Source organism: Diadema setosum, chromosome 14 (assembly GCF_964275005.1).
Source record: "Diadema setosum chromosome 14, eeDiaSeto1, whole genome shotgun sequence".
NCBI lineage: Eukaryota > Metazoa > Echinodermata > Echinoidea > Diadematoida > Diadematidae > Diadema > Diadema setosum.
Genome location: NC_092698.1, coordinates 15,352,533 through 15,377,907, shown reverse-complemented (window position 1 = coordinate 15,377,907; position 25,375 = coordinate 15,352,533). Strand labels below are relative to the sequence as shown.

Sequence of the window (25,375 nt, the reverse complement as noted above, 5' to 3'; positions counted from 1 at the left end):
TGCACATTACTTGAATATGAGACCATTCTGAAGCAAATAATTTGCACACAACAATAGATATATAATGTACTCTTAAATGAATCCCACAAGGATTGGAACAATCATCCCCCAGCATTCCCACTGATTCTCACTGATCAGTTACTAGCCGTCCCCTTTAAGAACTCTAAAGAACTTATACAAAGTGTAGAATGCAACCCACAGATGAACTTTATGAAACTTTGCAATATTTGAAAACTTCACCAAGTTTGGAATCTGTCCCACATAAAAAAATATTGCATTTGGCTTCTATGAAGACTTTTTGTTTCTTTTTGTGAAAGCCCTTCCAACCTGTTGTTTGTAAAACAATGGATGCTCCCTTAAAGCTACTGTAAATGCACAGACAAGCATCTTAACTCCGACTTTTCTATGGCAGGATTACATCTAGATGTGTTGCGATTTGTCTTTAGGAGAGGATGAGCCACAGAAATATTTCAAAAACATTGTCTGTGTCAGCTGATGATGTTTTGACGGGAGCCAAAATTACTTGGCGCACAAAAACATGAATTTTTCTCCGCCCTGTCATAATCTTTCTAATGCCACTCTTCCTCTTACTAATCTGGCTCTGACAGAACTGGGAACCTTGAGTATCTGGTGTCTGCAGCTACAGTTTATCTCTTACAATTTTTTATGGAAACCATGGCAACATCAACATCCACTTCCGATAACATTTATTAGAATTTGAAAGATTTTTTAGAGAGAACTTGAACCATATTTAAACTACATCAAAGTTGAATTTTTTAACATCATCTCATCCGCATAAAATCATTTTTTTTTTCCCTGAACAATTCTTTCACTAAAATTAATTTAAATGCATCCATATGGCATTCCTTTTCATAACCAGTGGAAAATGAAATCATAAAGTAGGTTATGAATGTCCTTTTGTAATACCATTGGTCCTGATGTGGTCAGAGTTGTCCTGGATAGGGTGAGAATTGCAAGCATTCCAGTGAGACATTTCTTGATTTATTTTTCATTGCCAAATGTTCTTATGTCATTAGAGGTTTTGCTTTATTTTATCATTTTTTCACCCTCATCTATTTTTCCATTTATTTATTGATATTATTCTTATTATTCTTATTATCATTATTATTATTATTGTTATTATTTTATTATTATTATTATTATTTTCATTATCATTACTTTGTTTTCGTTTTTTATTTTTTTTTTACTTGCTCTCCCTCTTTGACATTGATTTTGACTTGATTGTGTCAATCTGAAAGGAATGTTTTGATGAGGTGAGTAAGTGGAGTAGCCAAGACGTGGTAAAGTTATGTTCTTGTCAATGTCATTGTTAAGCTAGTCTTTAACATAACAATGATGTGTCTAATTTTACAAGTTAGCTGTCAGAGTACATTTTGTGCTTTAATTTGTGTATTGATAGGAAATAGGATTTTGTCCTGGCTCTTTTTATTCACATACTTTAGTCATTTATGACTATAAAGTAGGGGCTTTTTCACATTCACAATGGGAATGATTTAAGTGTTTGTGGGCCTCATGTTGATCTGTATGTTTGATATGTGTACGGTAATTGTGTTTGTGAATATGGTGTGTAGTAGTTGTTTGATACATCTATAAGTGATGTCACAAACCAGTCAAGAATTGGATGTTAATCTGTTAGGAGAGTCAGATTTGTGACCAGTCTGTCATTTTTCCTACAATCTGCCTACTCACAACTGTACGGGGGGGGGGGGGGGGGGGGGGGGGGGGGGGGGGGGGGGGGGGGGGGGGGGGGGGTGGGGGGGGGGGAGGGGGAACAGTTACATATTTTTTATGTGAGAAAAAGTTTGAAAGAGATAGAGAATGATAGAGAGCAAGAAATTGATAGAGCAAACAAAAGAAAGATTTAGAGAAAGAGAAGGAGGAGGGAGAGATGGATATATAGAGAGGAAGATAGGTGGGATGGCTGGGGGTGGGGAGATAGTTCAATCTTTATCTATTGAGTGGTATTTACAATTGTACCTGTAGTTACTAGCTCTTCAAGTCATGGTATTATGGCCTACAGTATGCTACCCCCACAACAGCCTCTTACACACTGAAGTGCAGACTACTCTGTTCGAATGCACTCCACTGTGATGTGCAGAGCAATGTAGTTTAGCTTCAAGTCATAATGTTTAAAGAGATCATCCATCATTCTTCACTCTACCGTTCAAGTGCCTATTCTTCATGTATTTGATATACACTTAGACGTGTTCATACACACTATAATTATATACACATGTACATTCAGCTACAAGTGTATGCCTTGCATGATCTAGACATATGTAGAATCTATGTGTACATTATCTGCCTGGTTGTACAATGGTGGAATAACAAGTACCAAACATCTCTACTGGATTTTGCTCTTAAAAAGTGGTTGTCACTGCACAAAGGCTACCTTGATTTATTGTACAGGATTCTTGTAAGTAGTTTTTTTTTTTTTTCAGTTTGTAGCATTCACTCTAATTTCAGTGTTTGTCCAATTGAAATATCTGTGTGTGCAATGTGGGACATACTGCATTCCTCCAATGTTGCTGGAATACATTGTATATAGCGTTCCATGTGTATGCAGTTGTAACAGTCTTGTATTTTATATCAGTGTTCTTATTTTAAGGCACTAACACAATAGCCAACATATTTCTTACATTTTCAATTTTTGTTACTGTCAGGAGTTTGAAATCACAAGTTTTATAGCCAAGGCATTTATAGAAATGTGAAAGGTGAATAACAAGTCATTGACCATGACCATCATACCCATTAGATACCCAAGTATCTTGTGTTTTGTGACCTAGATCTCTTTCCGTGCAAAGGTAATTACATCACACGTATTAATTGCATTTGATCCATCTGCCAGGTCATCTGTGGCAATCCACGCCCTTAATCAGATTAATTAAGAGGCTAATCGCATTTGCCCAAATTAAATGCCATTTCAGTTGTCTGTAGATTAACACCTCACGCAACATCACAAAACGGTGGTGTGACAATAAAATTGAAACTCCCCACCATGTCTATAGGTGCTTCCTTAGAAAGATATGATGAAATCAAAACACACTACAGCAGAAGTTTCATTACAATTGGACAAAAAAAATGGAGTTTCTGACACATGAAATTTTCCCATTTTTTGTTTGTTTGAGGCTCTCTTGTCTTATTTTGAAATTAAGATTCAGTGTGACATTGGTTTGACGTAAATATCTCAGATAAAATGAACTTGAACACTAAGTGTGCGTCCCTTTAATGATTCATCATCTGACGGTGTCTTTTCATATGCTTCCTTTTAGGTGGTTTGAAATTCTGTGTACTGCAAGCTGCTTAACTGAAAACAACAAAACATCACAATAGAATACATCAGTTCCCTGTTTGTTTATGCCCTTTCTGATTCTGATTTCTTTCGCATTCCAAACTGAGCCAATTTTCAATCTGATATAACAATGCTCATGCATGATCAAGTATGCTTCATCAAACATTTCTAAAATAGTTCCTGTCAATTTAGCTGATGACTGTCGAGTGATATTAATAAGTAATGATAATAGTAATAGCAGTGTCAAAGTTCACGTTATTCGCAATCCATTTGGGTGCTCTGTTTGTTTTCCTTGGCTATTGCACATTGAACTGAAGATAAACAGTAGTAGGAGAGCCTGCTGTCGCCACAGGCGGTGCTCTTCTGAAGTGCTTTAACTCTTTATGTTCCACGTTCGCACGCCCGACTCGATTGACGGCATGCCAATTTCGCATATAAATCTGCTCAAAAGCACAAAGTCGCCAAAACCAATCGATAAATAGCCAAATGTCACAGTACAATGAAAGCAATTCTCGCGATTCCATTCCCGTCACATGTAGCTTCCAATTTTTTGTGGTGATCGGCTATGAAGCGGAGTTCCCTACTGAATTTGCAAGTAAATTCTAAGTTTCATGCACTGTTTTGTGTGCAAAAGTCATGCTTTTACAATAATGTAGGTACTGGTCATTTAAACAAAAAACTACCATAGATTTGTCATATAATTTACATCAAAGCAAAGCTTGGCATTTTCTCTACAACTTTGCTCAGGGTCACATGTCCAGAGTAACAAAAAACTATTGAACTTACTTAGATTTGAAAAGCAGAATGTTTCCTCTAGGCATGACTACGTTGATGTCTCAGAATAATGTGGCACACAGGGGGTTTAAACCATGGCACATAAAGAGTTAACCTGTTGAAGACAAGTCCCGGGTATACTCGGGATTGTATCTATGGGAAATGCGTGTTGTAGCAATATCGGCCCATCCTCAACGGGTTAACTCGTTGAGGATGAGTTGATTTTGATATAACACACAATTTTCCATTGACGCCTACCTGAGCATACTCGGGACCAAGTCTTCAACAGGTCGATTGCAATGGGGATGAAATTGTTTCTGCTAATCTCATCCTTAGAATGGATTAAATTGTAACATTTAAAAGAGTACAGATCTATTATGGCTCACATGTTTATGTGGTAAACAGCACATTCATGTTGTGGGGATGGAGGGGGGATTTAGAGGAAACATCTTCCTGTCGTGTGGACAAAATATTATATCATTTGGCAACCAGCTCCAATGTTTTTGGCAGGAGGAATCTACTTGATCTATTTGGAAAATGCAGAAGGAAGTACATGATGAAATTATTTTTATGATCATAGGACAAAAACATTTTGCAGTTTACAGCAATACAGTATGTTAAAGGTCACACATTTCTTTTGTAAACATCACAAACTTTGCATGGTTCAAAAATAATGTCTCCCAACATTGTGTATGAAATTTACGGTAATACACCTTAGACTTTTTCTTTTTTTAAAGATTAAAAACGAGTCCCCTATCATTTGGAATACACTCGCCTTTTCTATTTCCGGAGTAATGCTTGGAATTTTTTCAAGGCCGGAATGAGTTCACCGCAAATCTATAATATTGTTTCCTCCCCTAAACATAGAGAAGTTTCCTGTTTAACTATTCTGAGGAAAGATCCAAATTAGCTACCTTGACAATATACCAGCTTATGAGGGAATTTGATTCGTAGGGTTGCAATAGGCAGGGACACACAAAGTTTAAAGGGATGGTATGGTTTTGGTTGAGATGGGAATTTCAGATTTTAGAGGATTTTAAAGTCAGTCACTTTTGAGATGGCACTTTGTTTTCTTGTGTTTTGCTTGTTTTATTTGTTTCTCTGTTGTCACTTGTATTTTTTTGCAATTGCCGAAAAAATGATAATAATATCAAATAATAATAATATCCAAAATCAAAGTAAAACAAAGTGGTTTTAATTAAAGGTGGGTCCCACCTTTTATTAGGACTTCTTTTTTTATATCTCAGCCATTTCTAAACCAATTTTCCTCAAATGAACTTTGTATTTCTCCAAGAATTATATGTTTTTTCATAATTCATTATCTCACAAAAAAGGTGGAAACCTGAAGCCCCATTTCAACCAAAGCTATACCATCCCTTTAAGGGTCTTCTGTCAGGCGACTAATAAAATCTCATAACAATGGAACTGAGAGAGAGAGAAGAAGAAAGAAAGAGACAGAAAGGGAAAGAGAAAATTTGATAAGAACATCAGTGATATCCTTATAGAATCTGCCAGGGAGCCGATATCTGACCTCCATTGTAGGATGCTATTAAAGTGAACATGCAGATGACTCAAACTCCCACAGTGTATGTGTAGGAGGAGTGAAAGTTCATGATAAACCTTAATCCCCCTCCCATTCTTCAAGAGTGTCTCACTCATGATTGTGGTGTCATTGCTACTATATGCTTATAAATGACCTCCACTGCCTTCTGTCATGGACATTTTTTTTTTTTGCCCATCCCTGTCACTCATATCAAGCCCCCAAGGTGAATTCACTCCCACTTTCGTGATAAACATCAAAAGTCGATGTTTTCAACCCAAACACACTCAAGTATCTCAATAGCAGCTCACACAAATGTTATCCTTGTGCTTCTCTCTTCAATGTAATGAATGGAGCAACCCAGAAAAAAAAAAGAATAGTTGTCAAGCAATATCTGTTCATTTTTGTTTTTGATAGATTAATCTGTACAGCACTCCCTATCCCCTAGTCTTTGCAGTTTGTGATGTGGCATACTTTCCTTCACAGTGCCAAGCGAGGGCAGCCTCCGTGACCAGAAAGGAGGCACTGCAAGAGGAAAGATGGCATGACTTTGATGTTGTTCTTTTATCCTTCTTTTTACTTCTTCTTATGTCCCTCCCAGAGCAATGCGGGAATTCTGGCCATGCTGGACGAAGAGTGCCTGAGGCCAGGCACCGTCTCCGACGAGACCTTCCTCAACAAGATGAACACGGTCAAGTACATCGTCGACCACCCGCACTACGAGAGCCGCGGCAAGCTCAAGTCGGACAAGAGCATCGACCACAACAGCTTCAGGTTACAGCACTACGCCGGCGCCGTGAGTGAACTTTTCAAAGTTGCGACTTGAGAGTCATTGTGTATATGTCATCATTTCCTGTTTTTAAAACCAAAAGGAGCATTTCATAGCATGTGATGCATTGTCCCTATGCAGACCAATTTTTTTTTCCCCTGTCAATATCTGACAACATCGCTGAAGAAGATGACTTCATGCTTAGCCAATGTGGCAGATGATCATTTTGTCTGATTGTTCTCTATTCAGCTGAAAAGCAAATCAAAGTAAAAGTGAACCTGTGTCAATCATGGCTGTCAAAACTTAAAGTGGCCAGCGAGTGCTACATCCAATTCTTGCTCCCTTTGCTTACGGTACATTGTCTTGTCGTCATCTTTCATAGGCAGATTTGAGATTGATTACAAAATGTCTTCAAAATCAAGTGTCAATTTCTTTGTCTAAATTAAAACATCTTCAAAGCTCAACAAGGAAAGCTAAAGTCATCCCTTATCATACGATGTAGTAAAAGTAAAAAATCCCATTCAAAAGAGGAATCTGTCAGAAAAGTATTTAAGAGGATGCTACAGCAGCAATGTCAGTCATTGTATCAATGTTAAACTGTATACTTTAAATCTTATGTACATTTCTTTGCCCTTAGGTGACATATGATGTGGAGGGGTTCATCGACAGGAACAACGACCTCCTCTTCCACGACCTCTCCCAGCTGATGTTCAAGTGTAAGCACATTCTGCTCCCCGAATTGTTTCCTGAGGGAGACCCAAAGTTCATGTCCAAGAAGCGCCCACCAACTGCCGGCAGCCAGTTCAAGGTAAGAAAAGTTTGTTTGTCTGAAATCCTTCCTGGGAAGAAATTTCTTCCTAAGTCAGGATTTTTTCCTAAGTGGTATTCTGAAAATCTTCTTAAGTTTCTTCCAAAGTGTCTTCCTAACTTTTTTTTTTCCTTGGGGGGGGGGGGGGGAGGGGGCATTAGAAAGGGGACATGCCACACACACATGTATTTAACCCTACGTCATAGTAATATGCGATTGTCATTGGTTGGTTCCTTATGATACGGCATTTTGTATTGGCTTAAGAAAGGGCGTGGGTGGGAATAAGGATGGTTTAATTTACATTAAGAAGTTCCTAGGAAGAAATTTCAGAATACCAATTCTGTCTTTCCTAGGCACTTCATAACTTTCTGGCTTAGGAAACTTAGTAAGAACTGTGGAAGATTTTCAGAATACCACTCCTTTTCTTCATGGGTTAGAAGATCATACAGAATGAAAATCTCTGAGTGAAGACAGGAAAAAAATGGGTCACAATGCAGCTACCCCTATTACACATTCAAAATCACTTGTTTAGAGTCTCTTTGGGTGCTGTTGTATATTTGCCTTGTAGTCTGTTTGAGTTTGGGTGGAAAATATAAGTCTTTGTTATCGTAGATGAAAACTTTTTTGTGGTCTACATGATGAGGCATGATGCCATGTGATTGTGATCTCAAAGTGAAACTAAAACTTTTTTTGTTGATATTCACAATTTTTTTGTTTATTTTCAGGCATCCGTGAGTGAGCTGATGAAGAATCTGCTATGTAAACATCCAAACTACATCAGGTGTATAAAGGTAAGAATTTCAGAAGTATCAGGCTTTGCATAGATCTCTGTCATGTATCAGTCGTCCTCAAAGATTTTCAACAAGCATGATGAGGGAGGCCTTTTTTAATAAATTGTCAAGAAATACAAGCCAATGAAATTATTCTCAGGTTTATGAATTGACATTTAACAGATGTGTAGATGTAGATTATTTGAAACTTGGCCAATTCTACAGATGATATTAGCTGACATGAAAGCAGGAAAGGTTTCTTAAAACTGTAGTAATATTTAGCAATTTGCTGCTTTAAGGAAGCCACCTGGACCTGTAATGATGGTCAGCCACAGAGAAAGAAACTTTTGATTTTAATTTGAAATTTGGTATCCTGTGGATCTTTCAAAGTTGGAGGAAAATTGGACTCAATTAGAGATGTTATTCTTGTTCTTGAACAATAGGATGCTACAATTAGATGATGAATGATTCTGCTGGATATAGTAATATTCATGCAATGTATGATCTTCATTATTCAAAATGTACCTTAATGTTTGTTTTTGTTTGTTTTTGGTTTTGTTGTTGTTGTTGTTGTTGTTGCCAGAAAGTGAGAAAACCATCAGAATTAATGCTGTGGTCATAATTGATTTAAAAAAAAAAAAAATGGAGGAAAACTCTTGTTCAGTATTCTAGTTTGTGTGTGAAATGTTCTTTGAGTTGATGAAATTAGAGTTTCCATCTAAAATTGGATGGAAAGTCTAGTTCTGTATTCTATTTTTTGTGCGAAATATTCTCCTAGTTGATGTCACTCTTCTTCAATGCTGTGGAGAAAGACTCAACAGGTTTGAGGGCTTGTCAGCTCACTTGAAAATAGTTTCATATTGTCATGTGCCATGTGAAGTACACTGTAAAGTGTTATATGTTTTGATTGATTTGTTTATATGTTTACTCTTATCTGCCGTAGCCAAATGACTACAAGAAGAAGGGCCTGTTCAATGATGCCATTGTTCAACACCAAGTGAGATATCTCGGGTGAGTGTCAATCATTCTGAGTTTAAAGGAGATACACCACATTCTGGAAAGGTGTTTCATCTTAACTTGGTGTAAGAAGTTTAGCATGTGTTGACTGAATCACGAAATCTAGATATATTGGTTCAGCAAATATGGCACCCTGAATAAAGTCTTGAGGACGAGTCCGGAGTATACTCGGGCAGGTGTCTATGGGAATTGCGTGTTGTAGCAAAATCAAACCATCCTCAACGGGTTAAGTGTGTCATTATATACATTAATCTGATTTATATTATTATATTTCATTATTACAATCCCAAGATATATAGTGTAGTATGTTGAAATTGGAAAAAAAAAGTACAATTGTACAGAAAGTTATGATTGTGGTATATTGATATATATAAATAAAGACATAAAGACATCTCTAGATAGGGTCCTCATTTATCTCCCAAATGGCAAAAAGTAATTTAAAAATAGAATAAAATAAAAGAGAATTATAATAATAATAATAATAATAATAATAATTTCATTTATATGGCGCTTCATACTGACGTTTCTAAGCGCACTCTTGCTACTCATACAAATAGACTAGAAAACACAATAGCATTAACAAAATCAGCGTTAACAGTAACAAAAGAAGAAGAAAGAAAAGAATTCTGAAATATTAGCCGAGTTTTGAACTCCCCATTACAGTCTTAAGCCCAGAGAGCTTCACTGCTTGACTGTAGCAGGTTCATGATTTCATGTCGGTCTATTGATGGTTACAAGAATATATCATCATGTTACAAGAATTACCATCATTTTGACATTTGTATTACCCATGCATATTGTTTGGAAATGAAAATAAAACATGAATGAATGGTGGTATCGTCCCGACAGGTTGTTGGAGAATGTGCGGGTGAGGAGGGCAGGCTTTGCCTTCCGGCAGCCCTACGAACTATTTCTGGTCCGCTACAAGATGCTGTGCCCCAAGACGTGGCCGAACTGGAAGGGTGACCCTCAGGACGGCACACAGGAGATCATCAAACACCTCCACATTAAGGAAGACGAGATCGCCTTCGGCAGGAACAAGATCTTCATACGCAACCCACGTACAGTGAGTCCATAATCAGTTGGTTTCAAGTAATGGAAATGGGTCAAAGCAAGTGAAAAAAAGATAGATAATAATAAAAACGATAATGGTGATAATAAATGAAAAGTCACGATGTGAAGCGTGTTGATAAAATCTTACTGTCATCTCATATTGTCCTAAATTTGTTAATGTGCTGCCAGAATATGATTTTGTGGGTGAATGCAACTGATAACCATATTCTTTTGTTAGCCTGAAATGTTTTATGCATTAGACACTTGAGAGCATTTGTCAAATATAATGCTATGGATATATATAGTAGAAATTTGGGTTTATATACAAAACTCTTGAAAGACAATAACAGCTGCAGGTGTATTCATATGCCCTTTTCTCATTTGGTCTCCAGCTTACAAGTATCAGGGTTGGCAAGTCTTGGGAGTGATTTGAGGTTGTCAAGAGCATTCTTTCTGTTTATAGATGTATTTAAAACTTGAATGTCTTCGTGAGAGATCTCTTCAAGCAAGAGGTAGTTGTCTTGCATGTGTAAAATTGACAGGACTTTCAATTTGATAACAAACAAATCTGCTTTCTCAAGACTCGATCACTTCAGATGGGACAGTTGTACAGACTACTGTAAAAACATTATTTCATTCCTTCGACACTGTTACTTGCAAAGCTTAAATATGGTTGAAGTGACGGAAGGTTAGAAGAAAAATGTATGTGACTGTGCTCTGTGATTTCTTTTCCCCACCACATGATAAAGTTTGACTGCTTTTTGAAATATCCTTCTTAGCTCTTTGACATGGAGGAGCGGAGAAAGCAACACATGCACCAACTGGCCATAATGGTGCAGACAATGTATCGGGCGTGGCACGCCAGGACAGTCTTCAAGAACATGAAGAAGAGCGCCATCTTGATCGCCTCTCAGTTCCGCGGCTTCAGGGTGAGTCGATCTATTCTCCAATTTAGCAGACATGCCAGCTAGGGATTCATATTTAGTGAAGGGTACTGCATTTGTTAGCCAAACTTGTAGTCATTCGTGGAGTGTTTTTGTTTTTAGCTCACCTGAGCCAAAGGCTCAAGTGGCTCAAGTGAGCTATTGCGATCACCCTTCGTCCGGCGTCCGTCGTGCGTCGTGCGTCGTCCGTCGTCCGTCGTGCGTCGTCCGTCGTCCGTCGTGCGTAAACTTTTAACATTTTCATCTTCTTCTTGAAAACCCTAAGACTGATTTCCATCAAACTTGGCAGGTAGCATCCCTAGGGGGTTAGGAACTCAATTTGTTAAAATGGGCACCATGCCCCACCCAGGGGGCCCCCAGGGGGGCCCAAACCCCCCAAAATTAAGGAATCTGTAAAAATCTTCTTCTCTAGAACCAGAAGTGATACAGCTAAGTTAATACTATGAGTTAGTACATTGATGACTGTAGTTTCAAGTTTCTTCATGGCAGAATCAGGGGTGCCCCCCTTGGGACCCAGGGGAGGGGGGTGGGGAGCGGTCCTAATGGGGCCTAAATTGTACATTTTCATCTTCTTCTTGAGAACTCCATGACCCATTTTCACCAAACTTGGCAGGTAGCATCCCTAGGGGGTTAGGATCTTAATTTGTTAAAATGGGCACCATGCCCCACCCAGGAGGCCCCCAGGGGGCCCCCAACCCCCCCCCCCCCAAATGAAGAAATCTTTAAAAATCTTCTCTAGAATCAGAAGTTATAGAGCTAAGATAATACTATGAGTGAGTACATTAATGACTGTAGTTTCAAGTTTGTTCATAGCAGATCCAGGGGTGCCCCTCTTGGGGGGGGGGGGGGGGGGGGGCAGGTAGCATCCCTAGGCGGTCAGGATCTCAATTTATCAAAATGGGCGCCCTGCCCCACCCAGGGGGCCCCAGGGGCCCCCAATCTCCCCAAATTAAGGAATCTTAAAAAATTTGGGCCCTTTTTTTTTTTTGTACATTTTCATCTTCTACTTGAGAATGCCTGGTCAAATTTTAGTAGAGCTGTGAATAATTTAGATTAGTGACTGCGTGAAAGGTGAACTTGCAATACTCAGGTGAGCGCTAGACCCGTGGGTCTCTTGTTGTTTTGTGTTTTGTGTTTTTATTGAAGACCCGGTAGCATGGGGAGATAAGGTTGGCTGGATTCAATTGACCTTCATTCGCTGCCCACTGGGGTACATTTGAAGACCACAACTAGCACAGACATGCTAGAATGGAATTGCCTGTCAGCAAATACATGCATCAAAGCTTATGCTCACTGGTAACGTACAACTCCAGTTTAGACTGTTCGGCTGCTTATGTTTTTTCATAGAGATCAGCGATGAAGCTGTACACAATTTGTTATGAGAATTCCCGAATATATATCCAAGTCTAGCCAGCATTCCCATTACATGGTATTCAAATGCTGCAGGGTTGAGAACGTGCTGATTTTGCTGCAACACGCATTTCCCATAGACACCTGCCCAAGTATACTCGGCACTAGTCGTCAACGGGTTAAGATGATAAACAGACTTCTCTGTCTTTTCATCTCCTCTGTATAGGAGAGGACCCTATACCAGAAGAAGAGGAGGGCATGCACCACCATCGCAGCTCACTACCACGGTCACCAGGCCAGGCAGGAATTCAAGAGGAGAAAGTACCATGCCCAGTGTGTGTGGGCTGCTGGTATCATCCACAAGTTCTTCCAGGGATGGAAGGTAAGAAAGAGAATAGAAATGTATGATATGTCTGTCTATGTATCATCTATCTATCATCTGTCTGTCTTATATCTATCTACATAGCTGTCAATCTATCTATTCTTCTGTCTGCTTATCTTTCTATCTATCTTATACAATCTATTTTCTGCATATATCTATTTATCTATTTGTCTGTGTATCTGTCTGTGTGTCTATTCATCTGTCTGTCTGTGTATCTACACATATGTGCATTTAGACAGACAGACAGACAGACATATAGATAGATAGATAGATAGATAGATAGATAGATAGATAGATAGATAGATAGAAAGATAGATAGATATGTAGATAGGTAGATGGATATATTTTTCTCTTCTTTCTAGTTTGAGCCAGCTGATACTAAGTAATAAGGACTGATGTGGTCTGTTGTATGAGAGACTTTACCTGTGAGGTCTTGGGTTCAAATGTCTTCTAGCAATACCCAAGATTTTCTACTGCTCAGAATTTCCAGTAGACAATGACATTTTTGAGGAAAGAATGAGAAAATGAAAGAAATATGAAAGACTGGTATACCAATTTCAGGAATGCATATAAGTGATTGTGGAACATGAACGGTTTTTTTTTATGGTTTTTTTTTCTTATGAATAATTGTTGTAGTTCTAAATCTGTATCTGTAATATGGTTATGTGCCTGATTTGGAGGTACACTGTACCTTTCTGTAAAACGTAACTTTTAGTCTTGCTTAGTTGCATGAAGACTTTTCTACAATGAGGTTTCATTCATTTTCTGTTAGCTTTTTAGGTGCAATGCAACCCTTTTTGCAATGGAGATGTATTTATTTAGATTTTTAATCACTCTTCATTTTTTTTTTAAACAATTGTAACAGGTGCGCAAGGAGTTCAGGAAGCATTTCAGGGCCAACGCTGGACCAAAGGTGGTGGCATTCCTCACAAAGTGTATCGTAAGTACCAAATCCTCACAACCGTGTCAGTGTTTATACATTCAAGTCTTAGAGTTGATGGGTAGCTTGCCATAAGCCCATTTAGAGCAAATCTGTTTTCTTCCATCAATAATTTATCAAGATTGGTAGCATGAACACACTTTTTTCCCCAAAAATATTTTGCTATTCTATTTAAAATCAATAAACATGTTCATGAAAGCATGCCCTCTGACTGTAGCCATAAGTCCAGTTTTGCAATTGTATAAAACTGTAGTGTAAAAGATCTCAAGACAATAATGTACACTTATTTGTAAACAAGTGCATGTGTCTTCAAAGTCTTGAATAAAAGATTCAAATTCATGTGTGATTCTTCCCATCATCCCCCTTAATCCCCCCCTCCCTCCGCCTTCCCCTACCCTCCCTCTTCCCTACAGCATGCACGATACCTGGAGAGGTTAAAGCAGCACCTTCCGTCCATGTCCCCCCTGGACCCCTCCTGGCCCCCCTGCTCACCCCTCCACACCGCTGCCCACAAGCACCTGAAGGAGATCTTCGTCATGTGGCGGGCCCAGCAGTATCGCAAGAAGTTTGACGAGGCCACCCGCATCCGGCTCGGCGAGAAGGTGACTGCCAGCATCCTCTTCAAAGACAAGAAAGCCCTCTACCCCAAGAGGTGTGTCATTTGATCCAGTCTACTGATTCATTTCAGTTTGTTTGTTTGTTTGTTTTCATTCAGAATATTTGATGTCATCAGGTTATAGACCGATTCTGTGACGCGCTATGTGTATTTTTGGCATGGGCAGTGCCATTACTGCGGTGTCTCAGCCGACCCCCCCCCCTCCTCTCTCCCCACCCCTCTCATGCGCACGGAATGAAAAACTGATGCATGGTTGTTTTAGCCAATGGGCGTCTCGTACTGAGTGCGCGAATGCTTGCTTAGTGCGCGAAACTTTGTTACAAGTGCTCGATAAACATGTTGCCCGTGGGGTGGGGGAGAGGAGGGGGGGTCGGCTGGGACGCCGCAAAATGAGCTTATGGCTGCGCCCAGTGCCACAAATTGTCTGCTGCCCTCAACGAACCCGAATCGGTCTATAGCAGAGATGCAACCTGTTACTTTTTTTTTTGGTATGGTATACTTTTTTTTTTTACATTTTCTTTTTACTAAAAGTACTGGAGGTTTCGTGGAAAATACTGTCTTTTCTAAAATTGTATAACTGCAATCAGTGTCTATTGAAGGATAATCAGAAATGCTGTCTTTTCACTAAAATTATGCCTTTGCAACCCTCAGAATACTGCAGTGTTGTTTGCAAAGTTAGCATCCCTCATATAGTCCTTCCTCTCCATAAATTCAGTGCAGTCAAAATGCTCTTTGAAAATCTTAAAAGTTGTGTGGATGGATGGTAGGAAAAGCAAACTGTGTTATGTTGTGGTTGGGCTATGAAAATGGTGATGTTCTGTTCTTAACCAATACATTTCATTCCATGATTCCTGATAAGACTTAAATAAATTGTGTGATGGATGATTTATGTAAATTAAGTTAGACTAATTAATGAAATTGAGTCTTTGCCCTGCAGTAACCCTCTGTAAGTGTTATATGTTCCATTTAAATGAAATCCAACAAAGCTTGATAGATTTGAATTGGTATCTTTAGTGTTTATTTTGTCTTGGGTGGCAGAAAAAAATACCCCACAAGAAATCATGCTGACAACAAATGAAGTGTTTGTTTTCAAAAACCGACAAGTCCATTTTTGAAGATTTTGAAGTATGATCTCTGTCATAAAGTACAAAATAATACCTTTTAAATGATATATTGGTCACTACATATAAAGGTATATTTTTGAAGTTATGGTCAAAAGAAGCAAAAAATTTCTTATTATTCTCTTTATTTTTCTTGACCTTTAATCACAAATATCTCCATTTGGCAAATATGGACTTATTGGTTTTTGCAAACAAACTCTTCAAATACAAATGTGCAGGAGCATTGGAGGAGCAGATTACTTACATAAGTTTGGTAATCTTGGGCTTCAGAAAATTGGTATGATAGCAACTCTTGCTGGCAGTGGCAAATGTTATTGTAATAAGAATCCAGCTTCCTGAGTGGCTGTTGCTAAAAGTTGCTATTCCAGCCAGAATTCCTTTCCGTAGAAATTTTTATTAGATGAGACCCTTGGAGTACTGTCTTAAACAGAAAGAGCCATACTGAGTGCATGTAAGGACAGTGTGTGGATATCTCTACAATCAAAACTTATTATTTTCTTGCAGTGCTAACTGATCTGTGTGTAATAATAGTGATAAAACTGTCCATCACTGTGCCACAAATGAAATTGATAATGAAGTATAAAAATCAAATTTAGTATATATGGAGGGGGTGGGGATAAATATACTGCACTTGTGCAATGTGACAGTCCCTCACGTTGTTAGCCCCTCCCCTTCCCCCAACCTCATCTCCACTGATCCATGTGCACTTGACATTTACAGCGTCCCTGTGCCATACAAGGGTGATTACGTCCTGCTGCGAAACAATGCCAAGTACAAGAAGAACTACGGGGAATCCAGCGACCAGTTCATCGTCTTCGCTGACATCATGAGCAAAGTGAACAGGAACAATGGCAAGGTGGGTCTCCCATGGTAACACTATAATCCTTGAACAGATGGAACAGCCTCAACCTGTTTACCCCCATACACTCCTCTTTATAGAGCATACACACACATAGAGGTGCATTCTTCATTACCCTTTGTGCAAATATCTCATCAAGAGCTGCCTACTAGTTTATTATTGTATTATGTGGTATATTTTTTTCCTTTATCCTGAATAAGAGATTTATGACTGTAGAACGAAAAGTGTGTTTTTCTAAAGTATGAACCAGCATGCTTAAAATGCACAGTTTCTTCATATTTCACCTAATGTTTCTTGCCTTCATATATTTTTTTTTTTTTTTTTTTATTGGGAATGTCATGTTTTTATTTCTTTATGTGTGCATCAGTGCATTTATTAGTCTGTCGTGTGTGGCAGCCCTGCAGCATTACATGTACACTCAATCATAATTGCACATATCTTTTTGTGATAATGTTTTTCCATGTTTTTGTAGCCTCACAAGAAAGACAAAGAAGACATACATTGCCTCATGTACATGTCATACGTACTGTACAGTCTATAATGAATAGAGTCTCAGGCTGGAATGCACCAAGACGAGTTACCTAGGTATGGGGGAAAAACCGACTTTAAAGTTACTCTGGACCTGTTTTATCTTTTGTTTGTGTATTCACATGATTTTTTTTGTCCTCCGTGTCTTTCCCCCATCAGGTCACTCAACAGCTGGTCGTCCTGACGACAGCGTCGTTCATGGTGATGGATCAAAAGTCGTTGTCCCAGAAGAACAGAGTGCCTCTGGCAGCCATCTCGGGTATGACGGTCACTCCGTACAGCGACTACATAATGGTCATCCACGTCACAAAGGTGAGTAGACCGCTGGGGTCAGGTGCTTGGTGAAAGAGTCTAAACGCTAATCTTATGGTGCACTGTCACCCTTTCACAGGGGCGGATCCAGGAATTCCGTAAAGAGGGGGCGCCTTTGCAAAATTAAAGGGGGGGCGCATGCACACCTCCCCCATTTTTTTCCTTTTATTTCTTTTGTTTTAACAAAAAAAAAATAATAAAGGGGGGGGGGGGCGTGTGCCCAGTGCGCTCCCCCCTGGATGTGCCACTGCTTTCAGGCTCCTTTGTGATCCCCTTCAATCAAGACCCTACTGTATTTTAATATGTTAGAGGCATAGCACATCAAGGATCATTTGAGGCTCAGGGATCACCATACCTTCCTTGTAAAATGAGTCTAGATTGCCATTGTGAAATACGCATTGTAAAGATGTGGATAAAAAGTCATCTTTAAAGTAAAATCATCACTCATTCATTTCAATAAAATTTTCATGTTTCAGATTGCTGACAGCTCTTCAGAGATCATCCCATGTGTTTTTATCCCCTTTATATCACAATGAGATTGCACTAAGACTGTATTATGCCACTATACAGCATGCAAATTTTGTCCAAATTTAGTGTGCCTTTTGGGAATCAGAGCTATTACTTATGATGAGTCAGCACTTATGGCACGCTTTTAACAGAAATATAATTGCATGTTTTATTTATAGTGTCAACTTGAATTAAATATGGAGGTTTTGCCATTTCACAGATGCATACAACATATAATAAATAATGAATGAACAAGTGAAATATGTTGTGTCAAAAAATCATATTGACATTAAATGTTCTTCATAAATCTATCTGTCAAGTAATTGTTAATAGTTTTTTACTCAGCTGTGCATTGCATTTTTTAATAGGTATGATTTGAATCTCACCAAAGTCTGTAATTTTAATGTGAAAAAAGATAACTGAGGGTCAACAAATGATTTTGATATTGAAATCTTTTTTCTGGTTGTTGTGGCTTTCCATAATCCAGGGAGAGGCGAATACCAAGAAAGGAGATTATGTGTTCATGAGCGAAAAACTCATCGAGATGGTGACCAAGTTCCATCGGACGATCAGAACGGCGACAAACAAGGACGTCACTGTCACAGTGGCTGATAGGTACAATTAACTGTAAATATTCAAGCACAAAGCAGAATTCCTGTGTTGACTCAAGTCTGCAGAGGATTTCTTCTCCACAAACCATAATGGCATCATGTACATATGTACGGATGCATAATGAAAGTCAAACATTTTAGCTCAATAGAATGTACTCTGTGGTGGGCGAAAATCTGGCAAGTGTGTTATGAAGAATAGTAGAGGCTTGCAAGTTCAATTGTGTCAATTGTGTGAAATGGTTAGTGCATAGTTCAGTGTTAAGTGTGCATCCAGTGTGTATTCAGTGTATAAGTAGTGTTTATGGTGTAAATCACTGGTGCTTGTTCATTGTATCCTTTATATAGTATGGACACTATGTATGTTTGGTGTTCAGTGTGTGCATAGTGTGCTAGGTACTGAAAACTCTTCATTGTTTTCTGATGCATGTTATGCATATTCCACAACCTGCTTTTTTTTCCCCTGGATACAGGTTCCCCTTGGACTTTAATGGGACGCGGGTTCAAGCCACGATCACCACCCAGGATGCTTCTCTCCATAACCCCACACCCGTCATCAAACGGAAGGGTACAAAACTGGAAATACACGCCTAGGACTGTGTCACAGGTACCGCGTTATACCCTGGACCCCACCCAGTGCCCTTCAAGGAAGCTTGCCATGGAAAGACAAGAGTGGAGGTTAACCATCAGCATTATGGCTTCTCATGCAAGCATGGCTAGAAGATGAATGGTGAAATATTATTAACCCCTGCCGCACCCAACGGTAAGGCTGTCGGATGTGATAGCAATGGAATTATGGGACTTTGGTCGCTGGAGGGTTAATGACTGTAGTCTGGGAGACACGCCCACCAACATGGAGTGCATACATTATACAGTTGCATAATTCATCCATGTGACGCATCGTGCTCACACTACTCTGGTACCGTGCAACATCACATCCAAGAGGGCACTTCAAAAAAATTGGTGGAGAAATTGAATAGATTTGAGGAAAAGGTTTAATTTCTTACTAAAGTTGTCAATCCCAAATGACAATCAGAACCAGCCAGACCAAATCATTTTGGAGAATATATGCGTCCAGTTCTCCGTCTTGTAACGACACCTCGTCCACTGGATCTAATACTGTCAGCGATAAAGATGTTGCTTGCGTGAAAGGTGTGCAGGGTGAAATTACCTTTGTAAGAGATGCCTTCTAGACAATTGCTTGTCCCCCTTTGATGCCAATTTCCCCAAACAGGTATTAGATGGCAGAATGTGAGCGTGAAACACCGTGTCCGGCATTTCAGGGAATTCGAATCTGAGCTCAGAGTATAATTATCATTTTGAATACTTGATGTAAAATCGTGCCATACATAGAGCTGAGGTTTCCCTTCCGTGGGGTTGCCACCTAAATGGGATGTCTGTCCAGCAGGGATGTTTTCCCATCATGCTAAAAAACAAAAAGAGATGCTTTCGCACTGAGAACTTGGTTGGCAGTGACAGCGAAAGTTTTGAGAGTTTATGAAGACACTGATCAGCTGGTGATACTATGTGCATGTAGTAAGAAGGCACATACACCATTCCTTTCCTGTAGACCAATTTAAGATCTTTTGTCATTGTTGATTTTTTTCTCTTTTTTTGATAAAATGGAGCCAATATTTATTGTAATACTTGTTACTCATCCAGTACTGATGTGTATGTGTACAATGTACATTGTGAAGGAGAATGTCTTTATCTAGTGAGTGCTTTCTTTATTAAAGATATATTATTACATTGCATTTGCAGTTGATCAACTCAGTCATCTCAAAAGTTGGTGAAAGTTGTGATAATGAACTTGAACCAACAGTCCAGGTAGTCATAGATATTTATATGCTAAGTGTAGATTAATTCATGGAAAATGATAGTACCATCCTTCTTCATACCTACATCAACTCAGAGGACATGATTTTCTAGAACGTGGATGTGTATTGTTGGGTCGCCCCAACAGAGTAGCTGAGGCACATTGTGTGAATCCTTGAGTCAGTGCCTGTGTTTCTGAATTTTCAACCAAACTCTCCGCAGACTCTGGACCTACACATAGAAGAGATTCACAGTCAGTGCAATGCGAGGTGCAGACTAAAGCAAACTCAAGGCTTACCTAAAAAAAAAAAAAAAAAAAAAAAAAAAAAAAAAAAAAAAAAATATGCCTTGAATTGTATTTGATACTGTTCTGATAACAACAGGAAAATTTCTCTCGTGTGAATGCTCAGTCCTCAAACTCATCATTCCAGGATATTACACTGTGATGTGGTTTCATAGAAAAATGGCTAGGGAAAGAAAAACCACATGACCAGGAAATGATGCTAATTTGATATTAGACAGCCACAACTCTTAACTCTATTATTCCATGTGTAACTCTGTAATTTTGTTGTTGAGTTGTGTGGTATTATTTCGTTTTGATACAGACTTGCTTTTTGTAATAGCCAAAGGCAGATGCTAAGACATGACAGTGAATCCTAGTACAATACGTTGTATATAAAGAGTCAAAATATTATGTTTGATTCAAATTCTTGCAATCTTTTAACTTGTGCCTTCATTTATTCCAAATAATATTATCTGTAATTCCAGCCTATCCAGGTTGAAAGGCCTTCAATTTTTATCATTTTTTTTTCTTCAAAATTAATGATATTTATTTCTCATAAAGATATGAGTAAATCCTGCCTTAAGTTTCGTATTTTACTTTTCATTGTCATCACATGTTACATTACTCTCTTCATAAGACATCTCATTAGGTGTTATAGGCTCTGGATTCAGTTGCAAGTTCACCAAGTTCTGTTTTATCTTGAAATTGGATGAAGAAAACATAATTGTACCTTTGACTAATCAGAGAAGAGCATTTAGGACTTGTGTTTGATGTTTACCGTTGCATTGTGCTGCATCTATTAATGCAAGACGAGCTAGATGGAGTCTGAAGATATCTTATGGAGTTACATCCTTTTGACTCAGAAGTGATACAGAAGTAACTTGTACTACTGTCTCTGTCATGTGCTGTGCAGATATAGTAGACAGTGTGTCTAATCCACATCACTTTGTTTTTTTGTTTTGTTTCTGCATAAATGTATGATGGGATATCTTTCCTGTTGTTTGGTAACTACACAGAAAAGAAATAATCACACAAAAAAATGTTTTTTCAATACTCCTGATTCCTTAGTATTGTATTGATAATTCCAATTTTGAGTCAAATAGAATAGAAGATTAATTTGATGTGTTAAGCATCTCCTGTGCTCTAATTCCCTTGCAGTGATGTACATGATGATCGGGTTGTACTGAAGTATTGTATTTACTGCAGATATTAGTATATCCATAGAGAATACCTCCTCAAAAAAAAGTTTTGTTTTTGTTTTTACTGTGACGATGATGATGTTTGATTTTGTACCAGGAATCTTGTTCTGTCCATCTCAATATGTATATTGTCCAATCAGTATTTCAGATATTACAACTTACAGTTAAGTTGCATGTACCGCTTTGATTTAAGCAGTAATAAAAGTAACTGCACACAAAGAAGCACAGGTGATATGTGTAATGTGGTAATGTCTACATTTTTATGTTAACTGATGGTCTATCTTATTTATTTGGAATATACGTTATATATTTTAGGAGAGAAATATCAGCATTTTCTTTTGTTTTTTTTTATGGTTTTATAATTATGATCTGCTGTGGAGACAGGATGGTGCTTCTGAGGGCATGCAGTGGTCATCTTTTTTTTGATAAATGGGAATTTTTGGCTTTTACTCTTGTATTGGCCTGTGCATGTGCCCTCTTTTCAGCATTTAACTTTGTCTCATACAGTGTGTGTTTGACACCTTTGTCACAATGTGTGGACAAGCATTATTTCAGTCCTGAGTAGGAACATGTTTCTGAAGTGTACATTCAAATACGTGTAGCTCAAGATATCTTTTGGGTAACATCAAGCTTTTATTCTCACGTATGAGGATTACCTTTGAATATCCATTTTTGTTTTGGAACATGCTATGTACTATGTTTATTTAATCAAGAGAATGTTTTCTCTAAAACATATCTGTATCAACACACTAAATGAATTCATGTTTTTGTTTTTGTTGTGTACAAAATAAACCATTGTCAATCAGAAAATGCCGTGAATCATTTTATTGGATTGTACATTATTGGAATATCATCACTCCACATTGTATGCATTGTTGAATTTTAAGTTTTTGAGAACACAAATGATGTGCCCTCCTTGTAATGTATTTTCAAATCATGATACAAGTAATGCGACTGGTAATTCCCAGTCTACCCAGTTCTCAATCAAGCGTTGCGTAATTTCAGTATGGTTAAAAGGGTACTTCTGAATCAATTCTCTATGTTCAACTTGTTTTGAGACCACATGCAGCATCAAGTTTCATCCATGTAATATAATATGGACAGAACAGTTACTACTATTTCATAAAATGTGCTCTAGCTTTCAGTCACGTCGTGGTGAAATCATGTTTCAATAGGATTAGGTTCATGAAAACAAATGATAATTCTGTCCAAATTGCACACTGTCAAATGACCAAAGAGCATTGTATTGTGGCAACATGTTAAATTCTAAATTTGTCATGCATACATCATCAAACAGTCATTGAGTATATCCATTTTGTTGCATATCTACTGCACAATGATAACAACTTGGTACCGTTTTTGATATTGTCTTCCACAACACAGGAGAATGAAAAAAATTGTTTGTGTGAATCCAGCTAATCTTTTTGAAATTCATTATATTGCCTTAAGTACATGTATGAAGATAGTGCATTGTTGCATGTGGATGATCAGTTTCCCACAACTCTATGCTGAGCAAGCAGCTAACTTATATGTATTTGTTGTCCAGTGTACTGTGGGCTGCGATGTCAACATTACCATTTATTTCTTCTTGTGGTCATACTAGACAGTTTAATTGAATTTAATTAAAAGATGGCCATCGTTAATAAACACAAAACAGAAGACGAGATCAGGTGACCACTAATTTACAATATACTATGTGTACAATTTAAATGCTTGATTTTTGACAGCTCAGTCATGTATTTTTCTCTATTTATATGTACAGCATGTAGAAGATATGATGAGGTCATCAGGTTTATGTAAACAAGTGGCAAGACATTCCAATGAAAGGAGACATGTTATTCTGTGTGTAACCTCGCTACATTAATGTTGTGTTGGCATTATTTGCTTGCATCTTTTCTACGAAATCCATCCAATGGAAAGTAGCAGAGAGCTAGGGTGCGTCTGTTGGTCTGTTGTCTGACCAGGAAGGGATGCCAGGAATGTATGTTTGTCATGAAAATTCAACTTCAATGAACTCCCTTACCATAATATGTTAGCACGACTTGCATGCAATCCAAGAGAAGCATTTGGTGTAAGCTTGTCAAATTTTGGCAGAGGAAGGCCACTTTTTGAGGAGTGAGTCTGTGCTGTAGCTTGTGTGTGATACAGGTTGGTACTAAACCTACAAAGCAGCTATGTGTAACATGCATCTTACATTAACTTCTTGAAGTGGAACCACCAAGTGAAAGTGTGTGTGTGTGTGTAAATAATTTTTGTTTTTCTCAAGCCCAGTAAAGCCCCTATCCAATTTGATTTAACAGCTGTTCAGTGGTTGCATTGCAGTTAACCGGAAATTCTTATGAAGGAGTTTACCACTAATTTGATGTTCTTTAATTTAAGTACTTTCATTAATTTGTACATGTTGTATGTCCGGGACACAGAATAAGTCCCAGGGTGGAGATTAGGAAGACAATTGCGCTATGTTTAATTTTTCGTGATTTCTTAGGATTTTCGTGATTTCCTTGGTCTCTTTTGGGCTACCATGTGTGGGTAATCAGGCCACTAGAGTATGAAAAGGAGTTCAGTTTGGTTGTTGTAAGACATGAGGTAATTTGAAGTATAAGAAAAACAAACATCCAAGCAAATACCATTTCAGGGGTGTCATCTTTTCCCTCTCGAAGTTGCTTCATTTATATTTACAAGTGCTCTCTATTCAGTTTTCCGTTCAAGTTGGTTTTTTCTTCTACAACTGTGTACCTATGACTGTACATGTACTCCAATACTGGAAAAGAAAGTACTGCCTTTGCTGCCACGCTGCATCTGTTGAAGCATAGAAACCCTTTCCCCTCCATCTTCATCTGTCTATCTGACTACATATCTCTCTGTCTGTCTCTGTCTCTTACTCTATCTCTCCCTATCTATCTTTCTCTGCTTCTTTATATTTTATATATCTCTCTCTGTCTCTCTTTCTATCTTTTGTATATATCTCTCTGTCTCTTTGTCTATCTATATATCTGTCTATCTATCCCTTTCTTGTGCTATTTCTGTTTACATGTATATCTCTCTCTCTATCTGTCTATCTCTATCTACTGTATGTCTATTTCTCATTCTGTTCATCAATCAAGTTTATCTAGCTTTCTATCCAACGGCGTAAATCCATACTGAGGAGTGGGGGGATGGTCACCATCACCACGATTACAAGCCCATAACCGGACCGGCGCAGCCTTTTTTTTTGGGGGGGGGGGGGTGGGAGGGGGTTAGGGGGGGGGAGGGAGAAGCTTTGTGCCCCCCTCCCCCCCCCCCACACACACACACTCACTTTACAGGGATCGGATGCCCCACTCTTTTGCATGAAATATAAAGTGGGAGAAAAGTACTGGCAGCAACAACATAAAGACTTTTTGTTCTTGTTGCTTTTTTTTTTTTTTTTGCTTGTCAGACGACTTTCGGCGGAAAATCAGACCTTAAAAGTATGAAAACATTTTTTTTTTTGAAATATCTGTGAGAGGGAGCGGAACGACCGAACGGGGGAAGGGTGTGTATGGGGGGGGGGGGGGGGTATCCCTCTCCCACACGAGGAAGATTTTGCATTTTCAGACCTGAAATTCAGCGATCTGGTGCTCACTTGTGGTGAAAATTTTGTTTTCTTTTCTTTAAAAAAAACAATAAGAAAATGAAATATTCACAATATATTATTGAATGACAAAATCGTGGTATTTCAGCCCTTGCTGTGCGACATCACTGTGAAGGCCTACTAAATAATGGGACCTATCATCGGCGTATAAATAGACAGGATTTGATCTTAGGAGGAGCGGTTATGTGAGGGAACGAATCAAGCGAGGGGGGAGGGTATGGTAGGGGGTTTCCCCCTCCTACGGTGAAATCTCT

The 25,375-nt window shown here is 38.5% G+C and overlaps 1 protein-coding gene across 1 annotated transcript in view; it reads left to right on the top strand.

Moving 5' to 3' along the window:
• LOC140237844 (unconventional myosin-Ia-like) overlaps positions 1-19,647 on the top strand; it is a 73,792-nt gene extending 54,145 nt beyond the window's left edge. The window contains exons 13-25 of the mRNA XM_072317773.1: positions 6,229-6,423; positions 7,034-7,204; positions 7,930-7,995; positions 8,918-8,985; positions 9,841-10,057; positions 10,824-10,973; positions 12,565-12,720; positions 13,586-13,660; positions 14,074-14,312; positions 16,118-16,253; positions 16,944-17,096; positions 18,091-18,218; positions 18,685-19,647. Coding sequence (XP_072173874.1) covers positions 6,229-6,423; positions 7,034-7,204; positions 7,930-7,995; positions 8,918-8,985; positions 9,841-10,057; positions 10,824-10,973; positions 12,565-12,720; positions 13,586-13,660; positions 14,074-14,312; positions 16,118-16,253; positions 16,944-17,096; positions 18,091-18,218; positions 18,685-18,805 — 1,875 coding nt within the window. The 3' untranslated portion in view covers positions 18,806-19,647. The remainder of the gene's footprint in view (positions 1-6,228; positions 6,424-7,033; positions 7,205-7,929; positions 7,996-8,917; positions 8,986-9,840; positions 10,058-10,823; positions 10,974-12,564; positions 12,721-13,585; positions 13,661-14,073; positions 14,313-16,117; positions 16,254-16,943; positions 17,097-18,090; positions 18,219-18,684) is intronic.
• Positions 19,648-25,375: the final 5,728 nt, after the last annotated feature.